General features: G+C 29.2%; 1 protein-coding gene across 5 annotated transcripts in view; it reads right to left on the reverse strand.

Annotated features, from left to right (window-relative positions):
- Positions 1 to 1,180: 1,180 nt before the first annotated feature.
- Positions 1,181 to 17,720, reverse strand: part of LOC107451927 (DNA repair and recombination protein RAD54B) — a 34,317-nt gene continuing 17,777 nt past the window's right edge. Inside the window, exons 11-22 of one of the 5 annotated variants that reach the window (XM_043043142.2) lie at positions 17,189 to 17,269; positions 16,971 to 17,117; positions 16,779 to 16,890; positions 14,588 to 14,767; positions 13,566 to 13,762; positions 12,061 to 12,216; positions 9,921 to 10,047; positions 8,895 to 9,067; positions 6,577 to 6,690; positions 5,157 to 5,285; positions 5,006 to 5,074; positions 1,181 to 1,393 (exon numbers count right to left, since the gene is read on the reverse strand). In XM_043043142.2, coding sequence (XP_042899076.1) covers positions 1,307 to 1,393; positions 5,006 to 5,074; positions 5,157 to 5,285; positions 6,577 to 6,690; positions 8,895 to 9,067; positions 9,921 to 10,047; positions 12,061 to 12,216; positions 13,566 to 13,762; positions 14,588 to 14,767; positions 16,779 to 16,890; positions 16,971 to 17,117; positions 17,189 to 17,269 — 1,572 coding nt within the window. In that variant the 3' untranslated portion in view covers positions 1,181 to 1,306. Of the gene's footprint in view, positions 1,440 to 5,005; positions 5,075 to 5,156; positions 5,286 to 6,576; positions 6,691 to 8,894; positions 9,068 to 9,920; positions 10,048 to 12,060; positions 12,235 to 13,565; positions 13,763 to 14,587; positions 14,768 to 16,778; positions 16,891 to 16,970; positions 17,118 to 17,188; positions 17,270 to 17,720 lie in introns of all 5 variants that reach the window. The other 4 variants (XM_071177228.1, XM_071177227.1, XM_043043145.2 and 1 more) reach the window with 4 other exon arrangements.

The following is a 17,720-nucleotide window of genomic DNA, read 5'->3' on the forward strand; positions in this document are numbered from 1 at the left end:
AAATGCAGTCTACACTCTTTAGTATGACCCCCATTATAGCAACTAATGCATAGACCCTCGTTTTCTATTTTATTATGACAATGTAATTTTTAAGTCCATTAGAATTTCCACACTATAGTGACTAAAATTTAGTCATTTTATTTTGAAAAAAAATTGCAAAGAAATTATTTAAACCATTATTACTTTTGATGCTACAACATAATAAATGTAAAACACTTTGAATGAAGGAAAAGGGACATGAACACCTAAATTCTTATCCAAAGTCCTAGATGAATACAATAATTTATGTCATTCATAATCTGTGTAACTTTCTTTTCAAAGGATAAAATAAATTTATCAATTGTATTTACTCTTTTTGCGAAATGTCATTTTCATATATGTGGTTTATTTATGATTTTAAAAGTATTTTTCATCTAAATTATTTTAGTTACATTATTTTAGTAGATACTTATATGTACATATGTAAAATTATCCATTGTTGTTGTTGTAAGCCATTAAGGCAAGGGGTGCAATTGCTCTTGTTCTTCAGTGATGTCATCTATGGCGAAGAATTCGACTTCTGCCACACCCATGCGTTACACCTGTTTATAGGGGGGACCCATTCATTCAGCCGCAGATCGTAATTTTGACCTGAACCAGAAGACGATCAATCTCCGATTCAGTACCCCAAGAGGTATAACTTGTTATGGGAACATGGGGGACTTAGTGATCTGACAGATTTAATGTGCACCAGTCACCATTTACTTCAAGGGAAGTCTTTGGCCAGCTTGATTCGAACTCCCGTTCTCATGAACATTTATCATTATTTTTACCAGTTTGTGTTGTAGCTTGTTCGTTGGCTACAACATTTTCCTAGAACTCGAGAGAGGCAATTGCCTTGTAAGAAGGTTAAATAGACTTTTGTTAGAAAAAAGAGCTCGCCTCAGATAAAAATGACCTTATAAGCGATAACGATTTTTAAAACTTGATCATATATTCGATAATCTGTAACAAAGAATTCCTATTCAGTGAACCGGAACTTTGGAAAAGTGACCTTATATGTGGATGACCTTTTATCGAGGTCTGACTGTAAAAAGGATTATTTTTAAGCTTTAATAATAATGGCCTCTGATAGTAATAAATAAAATAATAAATCCACTTGTATCAAACGCACTACATTTTTTTAAAAGTAAATAAGGAATTTGCTGACTAGAATAAATTACTTTATTATTTACAAATAAATATGTTGATTTTGCTTTTACAAAAATTTATTGTTATCTAAATGCAAATGTTCATTGTTTTTTTAAATACAGAGGATGGCAGTTGTTCACGGTGTGATGGAGTGAGAAGAGAAATTGACTTCATTCTTGAATACAAATGTTATGTCAGTTCCGCCTGCAGCCAATAAGAAGTCCTGCAGAGAATTTTGTATACTTTGTAATTAGCATGTTCGTGTGTCTCTATATAACATTAAAAAAATATATGCAGTTAAACCCTGTTATAGTGAACTGTCTGCAGGCCTAGCAATAAATTCACTATATCAAAATTCTTTGAAAAATTAATTTTTAACATATGACAATAGTGATTACAATATAGTACTTAAATTGTTTATAATTTATTAGAAGATTAAATATATAACAAATCAAATATTTAAAATAAATTTAACCAATTAGTTTTTACATTCTATGGGAGAAATTAGTACTTTTTGATTGAGTTCGATTTTAAGTAGAGTTTACCAATTTTCGTGTCAACAATTAATAAGGAATCAGGATTAGCTTTTTAGTCCTCATTTTCTCCAGGAAAAAAAATTAAGAACCTTTAATGCTGATAAATGTTGAAATTTCTGCACCTGCTACAATATGAGAGGGGAGGTAAGATGAAGGATGTGGTGCTTAAAAACTTTTTCACCTTCGTTTAAGAGGAAAGAGCATGTAAAAGCAAAATTTGGCATAATGTAAAGAAATATCTTCATATGCAATCACAACTCCTACAAATTTGAAGTTTGAGGAATAAAAAAAATAAAGAATTAAGAAATAAAATTAGAGTCTGCTATAAATGAGTCACTTTTTTTAAGCTGTGTACTATAAGTGTATAATACAACATTAGTTAAATGGGAATTCAGAAGGGGATTCACTATATCCTAAATTCATTACAGAAATGTTCAACAACAAACGGTCAAATAAAGTTTCTCTTTTTTTTTCTGCATATTATATTAGACGGAAAACTCATATGATGAGATCCTTAATTTAGAAATAAGATACAGAGATCTTTAGCTATCATCAGCATGAAATATTAAAAGTTGTAACAGCATTTACAAAATTAGTAAAATTTGTTATTAACCAGTAGTTACAGTTCTCTTTTTTGAAACCTTTCTATCAAGAAACACTACCCGGACCTTTCCAAATAAATTTATGTAAATTGTAAATAATGTTTTCAACTAATAAAATTTGCAATATGATTATGGAATAATCATAATTATGGAAAATTACAAAGAATAGCTGACAAGTGAAATAACGGGTTGAGTAAAAAGTTTTCCGCCAAGGGGAGATGCCTCCGTGCCAGCAGCAGCCATTCCCATGGTAGTTAACCTTTTCTGAAACGGGCTTTTGCATTTTAAAGCTGAAAGTTGAAACTACACAACTGTGTAATTTGTTTGTCAAAACTTTATCATCTTGTGCACCAAAAAAGTGTTTAAAGTGGAGCTATCACGTAAGCAGATCAGAGCGATTATGTAGTATGAGTTTCGAAATAAACACAGTGTTACTGAATGCCACAAGAAAATATGTGAAAGTTTAGGTTTCAATACTGTTTCTTATGATACAGTAAAAGTTTGGTTTCGAAAGTTTAATAGTGGGAATTTCAACATTGAAGATGAACTACGTTCTGGCCGCCCTATTGCGGTTGATTGTGACCAATTAAAGCAAATTATTAATCAAGACAGAAATGTTTCAACACGAACCATTGCGTTAGAGCTTTACGTTTGCCAAAAAACAATAGTAAATGCCCTCAAACGCATAAATCTAACATTTAAGTTTAACTGCTGGGTGCCTCAGGAATTGACTGCTGAAGACAAGAGCAAAAGAAAAGCGGTCTGTTTGGTTCTGCTCAGAGATCAAAGAAAAGAGAACATTCTAGACAGAATTGTGACCTGTGATGAAAAATGGGTACACTACAACAACACTAGCCATAAAGGAGGGTGGTCAGCACCCGGGGAATTAGCAGGTTCGGTTGCAAGACGAACGCTAACTAACAAGAAGGTCCTTATCTGTATCTGGTGTGGAATTATCTACAAGGAGTACCTGAAAAGAGGGCAGGCTATGAACAGTACAATATACAGCAATATGCTAATCAAAGACAGCGATGCCATTCGCGAAAAACGAAAAAACGAGTTCAGAAGGAAGGTGGTTCTCTCTTTCATCAAGATAACGCTCGGTCACATGTCAGTGCAATGACCGGCTGGACCCTCTACACGCTGGAGTGGGAATTGATGCAACATCCACCATACAAACCAGACATGTCGCCTTCGGATTACTATCTGTTTTCACATCTGCATCTTGAAGGCACAATCTTCCGTTCAAATGACGAGGTCATAAACGAGGTTGATCGCTTTCTGGACTCGCGCAACCCCCAGTTCTTCACAGAAGGGATTGAAAAGTTGCCAAAACGTTGGCAATCTATTGTTGATTTGAATGGAGATTACTATCCTCATTAGCTTTGCTGATTTTCTATGTATTTATCATTTTACAGGATTGTTTTTTTTTTTGGCGGAAAACTTTTTACTCAACCCGATATATCTCAATTCCTAATTAAAAGAAATATTCCTTAAAGGAGAGCTGTACAGAAAGGGAAAAACTAACTGACAAATTACTTCTAATAATTTAGAGGTATTTACCTTAAATATTTATTAACCATCCTGTCTTATGAAGTTTTTTTTATTTTAATTAAAATTCCAAAACTTAACTATCATTCCAAAGCTTAAAACTAAAAGCTGCTTTGGTACTTTTCCATTACGCCGACAGATGTGATAAAGTCACCAAAAATGATACAACTGATGCCAAACGAAATATTCTCATGGTAAACTTTTACCATCACATTTTTAAAACAAATTGTGGCTATATTTTAACAAAAGTTATAATACGTTAAAAATGGGTGAAAAACCAACAACCATTCTGAAGAAGAGAAAGAAAGAAAATTACATTTATACAACCTTAAGAGAAATGGATGGAAAAGTAACAAGGTATTTAAACAGTGGTCATGGGATTGTGAAAAATATGAAAACGATGTAAAATAAATAAAAGTGATTTAAAAATAACTAAGAAGATTATTTTATGTGCAGCAAATTTATGAACTAACATTATTTTTGTCAATATTCAAAGAGATAGAGGGGAAAAAATGGGTAAAATTTTTAAACAAAAGTTTTACATAGTGAGAGAAAGATCTCTCAGGGGCTTGAGAACCTTTATTTTATAACTGTCGTTGAACAGCTGACTTAATTTTTGTATTTACGACTACCAATCTTCAACTCCATAGCCTTGTAATTTTGAACCCAATTCAGAAGACAAGGGAACTCCTAAATCATGTATTGGGAGAGATTTACCTTTGTTATTTGATAGAACTAACTCCCAATTGCGTTATGCAGTGAGGAAAACCACAAAAACTTCCCATGGTTAGCCCGATGGCAAGGAGTCTCCAACTAATTATTCGTCTACTACAGAGAATATTTTACTTCTGCATTGTGATCAGTACAAGCTGGGTGCAGATATCGTATTGAACAGCCAGCACTGTTATTTCAACCACCTCATTGGAGATGAGCGCTCTATCCCCTGAGCTACCATGGCTCCCTGGAGAACCTTTGCACTTTTTTTTTGCATAACAGTCCAGAGCTTCCCTCGCTGTAATCCCACAAACAGTTAGGATACATTGGAAGGATAGACTATTATAGGCATAATATACATAGCTTATCTAGGAAGCTTGAGGCATAATGCTTTATAACATTATGAGGAGAGTTAACTACTGTCATACTTACACTTGTATTTTCTTGGGAGATAGGACCACATATATGATGCCAATTCATAAGTTCTTCCATTCCAATATTCTAAACAAATTTAACAAAACATTAAATTTTAGAAGTACTACACACAATATTCATTTTAAAAACAATCTTTAAAAAATGGTACCTTATTTTTCTTTATCTTAGTAATTTCATTATCATCGCTAGTTTTCCTTTCTCTAGAGAAATTTAAACACTGGCAGTTTATCAGATCATGAGTCAAACACATAGTGTCACAATGAACCGAAAACAAATCCTGTAAAAATATTATGTTCATACTATAATTTACTGAGTTTCATAAAAACAAGATAATGTAGAACTTCATTAGTCTAAACCATTTTTATCAGAATATTTCTGTTAACCATTTTTTTACCTACACATTAAATTTTTCCTCCCCAATAACATACTGTCCTAGTTCAGCTATACATGGATATTTCGAAAGAAAAAAATTCTTTACCCTACATGACAACAAGGAATTCTATATGAGTAATAAATAAACGTTTAGTTGGCTTATTTACTTCTTTGGAAGGTCATGTTTTACTTTCCATAGTTATTCCAAATTTATCAAAAACATACAATTTGGCAATTAATTAATTCTTCTTCTTTTTAACTTTGTCAATTGCTGCGAAATGACGAATCCTTTAATGGTAATTTTAAGCCCATGAAGAAAAAAAGAATTTTAGGAGAAGCACGTCAGAACCTAAGGAATGTTGGGTTATCGATATCAATGTTGAATAGGCCAGAAAGTCAATACAAGATGGAATGGCAAGGTATATTATCATGGTAAAGTTTCTAATCATTCCATATAGAAGGTCTGACATGATAAAACCCTTCGTTTGATGGTGCACTAAATGAATACTTAAACTACTGTTCGATTTCAAAAGTTTAATCATGCATGTGACAGTTTTTGTTGGTCGAAGTCAATCATGGCCTTCCAGTGCAAAATGCTTTATAGTTGATCTCTTTACAACATTAAAAAAAATGCCTTGTTTCACAACTTTGACTTGCCATTCTGATAAACAATCATCCCCAAAGACAGCTTTGATCACGAAAGAACTTTTTACTGCACATTTACCCAAAACTTTTTTAGAGTATCCCTGTTTTTAAGGCTCTATCTTTCAACGGCCATGGCAGGAATGCTACATAATATTGACATAAAAATGATGTGGACACTGCCTAAGCTGGTGCCTCTCTCTCCAAATTTCCACATCACAACCAACAGAATGACTTTCAGCCATGACAGATTTAATGTGCACCTTGCGGCATAGGCATGCTGGTTCTTTAGTTAACTTCAAGGATCGAACTCAGTACTCCCTGTACCCGAACTATCAGTTATTGAGCATTGCATGGAAGACAGAATTAAGTTTCCTGGTAATGCCTGTCCTTGCTCTTTGATAACAAGGACAGCTGAGTGACTATGCAAAAAATCTTCTTTTCTCCTTGATTTTAACCAGTTCAATCTCAAAGCAATGTGAATACGCTTCAAAGTTGAATTCGTAAAATCCTATTCTATAAATAAATTAAATTTTATTTTTAATGATTATTACCTTCAATTCTTCTTGTGAAAATTTCAATTTTTCCATTAGATTAGGATTGAGAACAGACCCACTAAGGCATTGCTTTGAAAGCTGTCTTTGATATATCTTTTCTTCAATGGTTCCCTGTTTATTAAAATAAATAAACAATTAAGTTATAAAATTAATATTTAGAGTCAACAACATCAAGTTAAAAAATTTTGTAGAATTTTGTTTTTTGCTTTTTGAAAAGTTTTGTAGTTTTATTTCACTTATGAGCATTTATACTAAGCACAAGTGAAAGCATTTATTTATTAAGGAATAATAATAAAATTCAATTTTCTTTTAAGGTCATGAATCAGTACATACAATAAGCACTGTAGGTAAATAACCAAGGTTTGAGAAAAACCTCAATATTTTTTATTTTTGTCGTTAAATTATTTTTCTTTTAATATCATTAGATGAAAAAGAATTAAACGAATACTTTAAAGAAACAAATTTAAGAATATCATTATATAAATGCTTAAGTATTCAAAAAAGGTTAAAAAACGAGGATTCAAATGATAAAGAAAAGGATTCCAAAAGTAAAAATAAAGGTAGAAGTATAATTAAATACTTAACAACAAACCCAATTTTTGGCTCTATCTCCCACTTTTCAGAATCGGGCCAAAAATTACTTGAATCTCACCTATTCTGAAGACAATTGAAATTGCTAAATGTTTTCCTTCCACGCTTTTTTATGTGCTGACTCCTGATTTCATATCTAATTACGACCAGCACGCCAGCTGCTCTTCTCATTGTTAATGTTGCTGGAAAGCTCATGATAGTAGTGAACTATTCTATTTATAGATCAGTACCACAAATCTTAAACTTTGGGACAGTTCACTAGTTAGACTTTTTATGTGGATTCAGGGTAGTCAACTTCGTGTGAACTTCATCACTTTAGAATGTTAATATCTCTTTTTTCATTGTTTGATTTAATAAAGATAATATTTAATTGCAATTCAAAAAGTGAAAAGTTTGAATCTGAGGGACCATCCAGGAAATATATAAATATTTAACATTTCTTATTTACCTTACTGGATTTGCGGTTTTAAGAATTTTCAGTATCTTTGAATTCTTAAAAAAAGAAAAAAAAACTCAATTTCATAATTTCAATATTTTAAAAAAGTGGGAAATAAGAGGTCATTCTTTTATCTAAATTAAATTCAATATAAATCTTACATATTTAAATTTATCATTTCAAGAAAATTTATTATTTATTTATTATAACATGTAAAAAGAATTGAACTCAGAATTGCAGAAGTGTTGAATTGAGGAAATGGGCCACATACTAATTTATCCTTATTTAAATTATGAAATTTTATTTTCAATTTATTACAGAAGTATAGAACCTAATTACAAATTTTAACAGAACACGGAATCTTATTTTTAAATGTATGGAACATTTGTTAATCAATGTTTTTTTTTTTACTTTCCAGTTTCATGATTTTTTTTTAATTTCCAGATCTATGATAATCTATCATCAAGTTAATAATTAATGAAAATTTAACAGGAGGCTATTCACTAATTTACGCATATAATATGATTTTATTAATGTGCGTTTTTTCTGCCAATTTACATAATAAATAATAATAATCTTATAAACAATTTTAGTATACATCATAATTAATTATTTTTATTTAAATATAATACACCCAACTTGTTTAAATTCCAAACATTAATTCTTGACCAAAAATGTCTATTGCTGCACGTTTAATTTTTTTTACCCTTCTGAGTTTCAATTTTCTGTTTCAAGAAATTTGAAACCATTTTGCGCGAGGATGAATTTTACTATTTTGCATATAAAAATGGCTTAACATTAATAAGTATACATATTATATGTTTATAAACAACAGCCTATTTTGATCTGTAAATATTAATGATGAACATATTAAGTATTAATTTCTAAAAAAAAAAAAAAAAANAAAAAAAAAAAAAAAAAAAAAAAAAAAAAAAAAAAAAAAAAAAAAAAAAAAAAACAGAAATTGTAAACTCTATTTTTGCAAAGTTACAAAGTTGTATTTTAAATTATAAATTAATCATAGCCACAATTACAAAACAACTTATAATAATAAAAAATAAATCTTAATAAAATAACAAATAGTATTTAATTAGACAACATTGCAATGATATGAAGGTTTTCCAAGCTAAAGTGTTCATTTAGTCAAATTCCCTGAAAGATTTTTTAGGCACAAAAATCCACAAGAAACAAAATTACTAAATCTAACTTCAAGCAGTATACATAATATATTTATAAATGAAATGTTTTATTAAAAACACTCTTTCGAAAAAAGTATAAAACTTTATACCGTTGTTAATAATCTGTACACATATACAAAATTCTTCTGTCCATCTCTCCAGATACGTGCCATTGCCTGGAGGTCATTAGCCGGGTTCCAATCAACATCATACAAAATTATTCGAGAGGCTCCAATCAGATTCAAACCCACTCCTCCGGCTTTACTGCTGAGTAAAAATATGTCTGAAAAACAGTATTTGAAAATTTAAGTGGGATGAAAAATATATAAAAATAAAACTTAAAGTAACATAAACTAAGTTAAATTAAGCTTATTATGGTCCACATTAAATGTTGGAATTTAAATTACATCTATGATAAAAGTTTAACATTTCACTGCGAACGTAACTCTCTAATTATATACTCCTACTCTCTAATTATATACTATAAATTAGTATTTTAATTAAATTACAAAAATTATTTTTAGAAAGCATCAAAGTTATTTTAATTTTGTTAAAATACAGTAATTCCAATAGAAGAACCTGCTCTAAGTATTTGCCATCTCGCTAAATGCGATAAAATAAATTTGGTGAATAAAATTTTGTTTTGGCAAAAGCATTGGAGAATGAATTTTTCTACTGGAAAGAAAAATTTATGTTTAACTCGATCCTCAAAATTACGTCAAAATGAATTTTTCTAAACAAATAATTATTTTTTATTCGATTACAGTAGTTTTCGGTAGATGTGCTACATAGCCAATTAGAATTAGGTTCAAATAATTTAAGCCTGAAACAAACTACTGTAAAATAGTTTTCTATGGGGAAAAAATCATTAAAAATTGTTAAGATTTGCATTTAGTGAAAACTTTTGAAAATTGGCGAATACTTTTGATATTTGGCTAATTTACTGGCTAATAATTTGAAATCCTAAGCATGGGCCCAGCAATAGGATAATATATTTAGTTAATTCAATTCATGAGTCTACTTTGATTAAAATGATCCATGAAAATTTATGATCTAAACTAGCAAAATAAACAGAATCAACAAGTATTGAATTTAAAATTTAAGCAAAATATTTAAATAATCTAAAAAAATATTACTATATTTTGTGTAGGAACGATTGAAAATGTCGACTATATCCTGCCGAGATGCTGATGCAGTGGATCCATCAAGCCTCAGAATAAAGTAACCTTTTTCTTTACAGAGATTTTCAATTAAATTCAGAGTCTAAAATAAAGAAATAAAACAGTTAAGTCTAAATACCATGTTTTACATTACAGGTTATATAAAACAAGCATTTTTCATTTGTGAATTAAATATAAATGATAATTAAAGAACCAAAATAACTTTATATTTGTCACAAATATTAGTTTTATTTAAGACTAACCTTGAATGCCAATAACTGGATAAAGAATGTTAAATGATTTAAAAATTATTTCATATAAAAATTATGTCATTTTAAAATTTAAGTTAGAAAAATCATACTGAACCATATTATCATTTAAATTTTTTGTAATAGAATTTGAACAATTCAAGCCATAAGTTATCAAAGACTCTGAAACAATGAAACATATATTATTGTTCAAATTTTCGAGAAAGCAAGTAAGATATTTAGGTGAAACTGTATAGATTGAGACACATAATTAAATGCAATAATAAAAATGTTGATGTATCATGTTAAATAAACATAAATGAGTAAAAATAATTGTTTTCCTTTTAATGATACCATTGTTCAAACTTGTAGCGAATACTATGAGATATTTGTAACCAAATATTCACATTCTAAGTTTGCTTTTTCTTAAAAACAATATAAGTAATTTTAAGCATAAATATAGTTTCCATAAAACTACATTATAATTTTAAGCAAATATAAGTCAAAATTAAGAGATTAAATTTAAAAAAAATAAATTTGATGCAATTGGAATTATATAACTACAATACAAGGTTTACTTTATTATTAAAAAAATATTATAAACCTTAAAGAGAATCGTATTTTAATTAGCCTGGATACCTCTGCATACTGGTTCTTTGTACGGGATGAAAAAAATGCAAATAATAAATTGGTGTTGATCAACACTGTTCAAGCATACTTTTGTGCATGCTTGCTGAAAGACATACTAAAATAATGAAAAATTTGTTTTCATTCATTTTAGCCCGTCCTGGTGGCTTTACCTTATTAGATAATTTTCGGATCAATGCACATTTTAAGAAGTTCATTCCATCGAAATAAGGCAATTTTTACGGCTCCTCGAAATGATAACTAGCTTTTCTCAATTAGTTTTGCCTATTAGACAATACCTTGTTTTGTTTTAATTATTGTAGATTTTACACTATTTAGTTTTAGAGAAACATGTAACTAAAAACAATACAAACATGTGGTTTTGAGCTGGGGTGGCTCAGGGGCTCGTACAGACCAAAGCTGATGTAAAATCTCAGTGGTAGACAGATCCTGGGTTAGAGTCTCCTTGCCGTAAGGCTAACTGTGGGAGGGTTTTCTTACCATATAATGCAAATGCGGGTCAGTTCCTTCAAAAAGTCCTCCCTGAAGGTAAATTTCTCCCAATACTTTATCCAGAAGTTCCCTTGTCTTTTGGATTGGGTTCAAAATTACAAGGCTACGGATTTGAAGTAGTCTTAAACTCATAATTGGGTTGGCTGTTCAACGTCAGTTATAAAAACATGTGGTTTCAGGAAACCTTAGGAATCCATGTTCATCCTTAAACTTATCAAACGAAATGAATATAACACAATTAAATATTAATGAACGTGCAATAAACTTTTATTTTTTAAATAAAGCTCACAGGTTGACAAACAACACAGGTATCTTGAAAATATTAATAAAATATTAAACATCGCCAATAATTTAATATGATGACTAATGCTAAACCAATAAGAAAAAATCAGTTTTTAAATGTCTCTGCTAAAAGATGTAATTGATTCCCTGTGCTAAAAGATTTAATCGAAATTTTTGGGATCAGAAGCTAATATACCATCCTTTACCAGCTGTCTGAATTTCAGAACCCTAGCACAATAGTTCTGGAGATTCAAATATATTATAATCATATTTTTATTTTCCAAACTATGCAAAAAATAAGTTATAAGTAGATGTTTTTTAGTAAAAGTAATTGCAACTTAATATAAATTAAAAACTAATTCATATAACATAGATGATTAAAAATTTAAAACTATTGTAAACCAAATTTCACATTTAACAAAATTAAATGTCAGACTAATTCATACCATGGTAAATGCAGATACAATGACCACTTTTTCCTTTTTATGAGATGAAAATAATGCCAAAAGCATCTTTTCTAACACTTTCATTTTCCCAGAATCAGATGATGTTGGTTGATAATTAACAGGAAATACAGACTGAAGACATCCAATATTCATATTCTGAACAAAAAATAAAATCTATATTGAAAAATATAATTTTATTTTAAACAAGCAGTAGAAATTTTTTAATATTCAGATGCCTGAGCTAGCTTTAATCATCTCAGTGTTAAGTTCTGGATAACTTCTCAGTTTTTTTTTCTTTCTGGTATTTAAAAAAAAAAACATTTCTTCTTGTGTTATTTAAAAATAAAGCAGTGCTAAACAGGTAAAATATCACAAAACTTTTCATAAACATGAAAATTTGGGAGGTTAAAAAACAAACAAACTTATAATCATATTGTTATTAGAAGAATTTGCTTAATGCAAATTATGATTTCATTCATGAAATTTTGCAACGCATTTGCTAAATATAATTTTAATTACTGTGATACATTAGTAATGTGCAAAAAAAACAACAGCATACTATTAAGAATTTAACATGATGATGAGCTAGAGCATATACTTAAATGTTTCTGTCAATGATATAGTACATCTGTAAACTAGGGGCTGCTTCACCTACTTACACAATCTAGGCTTGCTTCACATTCCCATTGAATACTTGAGTATTTTAGTTTAGCCTTGTATGCATGATAATATTCTTTAAAAATTGGAATTAAAAAAGTATTCAACATTCATATAAAATCCTTTGCTTAATAAACATATCATTCAATTTATGTACATTATGATTTTATACATACAAAATTATAAACTTCGGTATTTGGGGAAATTACATATTCTTTATTCTTACATAAACTTGTAAAATGAATGAAAACTAAAGAACAGAGTAAGAAAATGAAAACAAGAAATCGATGGCCGATCTCAGTTGATAAAACACATCTTTCTCCCCTAGCAATCATGAAACATTATTAATACTAAAATATAACTCTAAACTTTCATTCAACTTGGGTAAAATGATAAATAGTTAAAACAAAAATATAAAACGTTTGTTTTTTGATGTGAACTTCTCACTTTTAACTTCTTTCAGTCCAACTTATAGCTCAGTTTGTATCACCTTTTTTCAATCTACCTACATACTTATACATTAGTGCTTTAGATAATAAAATAGAGATAATAATTAAATACATATTGAAAAATTCTATGAAAGCAAAAACATTTTATGCTTTTAAGCAATTCATTTAATAGAGCAATTCAACAAAATTTATTCTAAAGGATGTGAGTATCCTCCAACAATTAAAAAAAATATTTTTGACATTACAGCGTTTCTGATAAAACTATTTCACCCCCATATACAGTAAAAATTAATGAATTTGATCAACATGCTTTCTGACCAAACGAATCATTAGCAATTCGTCTAATAATGAAAGTATTAAATACATTGGTTTTCACTTAAAAAGAAATTAAAACCTAACCTCTTCTTCAGAATTTCCTCTGTACAACAAATGAGGATGATTACATAGTTTTCTAAGCATTGATATGTAAACTAATTGTAGAGAAGAATCAACAGATCCTGAAGAGGAGAAAATCCCTTCAATAAATCTTGAGCCTAACAGGGATTTATAAAGGCTTGTTTGAAATTCAGAGGGACGACAAAATATAACTGCTTCGGCTGAAACAAAAATTAATATTGTTTTAGTAAAACTAAAAGAGTGAATGAAATTGAGCATAAAATACATCTTAAAAATAATTTTTATAGAAAAATCATTAAGTAAATAACATAAAATTTTAAATGAAGTCATAAAATATCCAAATAAAGCAAAGTTATCCTTAAATATGACTGGGAGATAATCTAAGAATAAATGCTCAAAGCACAAATAAAAAAATTAAAAGGCAGAGGGACAAAAGAGTATCATCAGTACAAACACAAAGAATGGAGAGAAATACAAAGGCATTGAAGTACTCAATTCCACATTTTTCGTTAACAGTAAGCTTGCATTGATGACGGTACCAAGCTCTCTTTACATTTTAACTATTTTCTATTTTAATATTAACAAAACAACCAAATGGAATTTTTTGAAAAATTGAGCAAACTGGTACTTGCTTACTCATTTAATGTTAGTTTAAAAGGAAATACAAATTAAAATCAAAGTTAAAGCTATGAGGAAGACTAACGATGACTTGTCAATTCTCTGATGTTGAAACAAATTTTTCCTTTTTTGACACTTAAAACACATTTTTTCTCTCCCATCTGTACTATTCCAACTCTGCACACACATTTTTTCAATGTTGTCCAATGGAAAAATGGTTTGAAAATAAAAAAAGTAAAAATAAGGAATTAAAAAATAACATATAGTTATATAAGCTTGCAGAGAAAAAAATTTAATTAAAGAATACACTAATGTCTTAAAAGTTACTAAGCAAAAGTTATTGATCATTAATTTCGTGAAAAATAATAAACATTTAACCATATGACTCTTAAAACAGGGGGACTTACATTTGGGAGGTAAGAAACGATTTATAACTTCTTGAGTTCTGCGAAGCATGAAGGTTCTGATAATTTCATTTAATTCTTCACTTTTTTCTTCTCCAATTTCCTTCTCCTCAGGTGGACAATTCTGATTTCTGGATTGAAGAATAGGTCGCTCAAAAGAGATTCTGAAGTTTTTGAAAGTACCTTGAGAAACAGTTTAAATTTAAAAACTATAAAAATGTGAATGCTTATAATTTTTATTCTGTCACACAGTTGGATTGATGTGTGCAGTTCAAAGTTAAATTTATGCTTTGTAATTACATGGATAGAAGAAAGTTTTTGAGAAAAAAGGTGTTTTTAACATTTATAAACACCTGGAATACAAAATTCCAGGTGTTTATAAATATAAAAAAACACAATAAAATTTGTTATATATTTTCACAGATACTTCAATCAAAATTTTGGCTTTTTTTTCTTTTCAACAAGAAAATTAAGGGTAGAACTTAATACAAACAGTATAAATTGCTATAATGTTAATAGAGCAAAATAATAATAATAAATGCACATATTTATTCTAGCAATATTGTTATTCATATTTGACTGATTTGTAATTTCGCATTTGACTTTAAAATTCAGTTGCGTAATTTCGGCTGGAATGCACTGGTATGACCTTCTGGTCGTATCAGTGTGGTGAAACAAGGTTCGGGAATTTTAATGAACTTATTACTAATTTTCAGATTACAACTTTAACTTTTTTATATGAAGAAAAAGTTTTAGTATAATCTACTTGTAATATTAAATCAAAGTTAACTTTGCTATGTATGAAAATAATTTTGCTAGATTAAGACTATATAATTCTACATTTCTATTTTTAAACAAAGATTATGTTTTCTAATTTCCATGTAGTTGTTTCTAGGTAGACTGATTGATAAACAGGAATAGAACTGGAATTTTTTTTAATTGTCAAGAGCAGTTTCATGCTTTATTTTAGTTAATGGATAATTTATAAACCTGTAAGTCTCTGTATATTATAAATTGATTTGTAAGAAAGAAAAAATAAAAATATATAAAGTTTTTTCAGTGAATTGAGAGAAAAAAACATAAAAGTGAAAATAAAATAAATATAAGGAAACTTTGATAATTTTTAATTTTCCTTTCTTGCCCACGGTGCAGTCGCTAGTGTTCTGGTTTAAATATTTTTAGCACAACACTGTAAAGTAAAAGTGGATAATCTTTATTTGGAATCTCAAATTTATTCTAAAGAGCAAATTCATTATGGATATCTAGCTAGCTTTCAGTTGTCAATATAATGACAGTGCAACTAGATGTTTGCAAGTGTCGCTTCAATATTAAATTTGCGCTGCAAAGAGAATGCTCATTATAAGTAAACCATGGTGTATACTTTTTAAACTGCTGGTCATAACTTTAAACCAAATTTACATGTTGTTTATTTACAAAATAAATGCTTTTAAGCTTTTTATAACATAAGTAAATCATAATATATTAGTAAATTTGTGCTTGTATTTATTTCAATTTTTGCAATTACACATAAAACAATATTGTAACATCAAGGGGGCTCAAGGCCCGACCTTGAGCTTCCTAAATGTCCTATAATCCTCTCAGCCCTTATAATAAGTCACATAACATTTTACATAAACATACATAAAGAAGTCAGGAAACATTTTATCCATACTTTGAGAAATACTTTACATTAATAATATCAATAGTTTATTTAATACTTTAGAATTTGTAGTTTTTAAAATAGCGGCCACGCATTTTCAAAAAATTCTGCAATTAAAAATGCTATTACCAGCCATTTGACAGTAATAAAATTTCATAATTCTGCACTAGATCCCTTTATATGATAAACCCATGAGCTAGCACCTCTTTCTAGATAGAGGTTCTGAAATCCCAAGTGCCCTGTGTTCTGAAAACCAAAAAAACAGATAAATCAACCGGGTAAAATGATCCCCAAGACTGTCTGACACAAGCAGTTTGCGTGGAATTCGCAATTTGCTTGGGTAGGGAGGAAATTCAAATTCATTAAACTTCTTTTCAGTTTTATAAATGCCAAAGAAATTCTAAAGTATGATAGATATAAAAAGGATGATACATCCTTCTGAAATAATATGTTTAAACACTTTCTTAAATGAATAAAATTCGGTGAGAAAGCACTAAGTCATGAATTTAAGAGGCATAATAAAACTACTCATACCAAAAGCTCCAGGATTCACAAAGTCAACTATTGAGAAAAATTCAGCCAAATCGTTTTGAATTGGTGTGCCTGTCAGCAAAATCCTTTTTGTAGTAGATAAGCAATTTACAACCTGAAGGTAGACACACAAATTAAACTACATTCAAAATCAAAAAATAGTAGCAGAGAAGAACTGAATAATAAGTTACTCACGTTAGAAATCTTAATGTTTAGATTTTTTATTCTGTGACCTTCATCACAAATAACAAGATCAAAAGAAACAGATGATAACAGCTCAGCTGATCGCAGAAACATTTCATAGGAAATAATTAAAATGTCTTTTGGAAATTTTACATATTCCTAAAAAAATGAAACGCGTCATATTCCATCCACTGATAAATTATAAAATAAAAATTTTATTAATCCGTTACCTTCACTGTGTGCTTCTTATCAATAATAAATATTGAGAGTCTAGATTCACCAAGCCATTTGTGAAATTCTTTTTTCCAATTCTATGGGTGATAATTTCAGTTATATTATAAATGAAATATTATTATTTTACTTCTAAAGTTACATTAAAGCCTAATAAAATCAAAATTAATTATTCACACCAGAAACATACAAACTGAGATAACAGGGTAAATTTGAAATGACAATCAAAGTAATGGTTGAAGCTTTTGAAACTGCATGTTGTACAGTAGATACACAAGTGGGCGACCTTTGTGCTAAAATACAAACTAAGGTAGACAACGTTAAAGAGCACAAAAATATTATTAAAAGCAGACAGCTATTAATAAAATCTATTATATATAATTCTCTTACGTGGCTCCCAAATTTTGGCTGTATTTCTTTTCCGCCGGTGGCAACGTTTGCTTTGTTTTGTTTACGTTTTGAAAACATCAAAGCATTCTGCCTTTTAATGATGTGTTTCTGATCTAATATATATAATTCTCTTACGTGGCT

Source organism: Parasteatoda tepidariorum, chromosome 2, assembly GCF_043381705.1.
Source record: "Parasteatoda tepidariorum isolate YZ-2023 chromosome 2, CAS_Ptep_4.0, whole genome shotgun sequence".
In the NCBI taxonomy this organism is placed as follows: domain Eukaryota; kingdom Metazoa; phylum Arthropoda; class Arachnida; order Araneae; family Theridiidae; genus Parasteatoda; species Parasteatoda tepidariorum.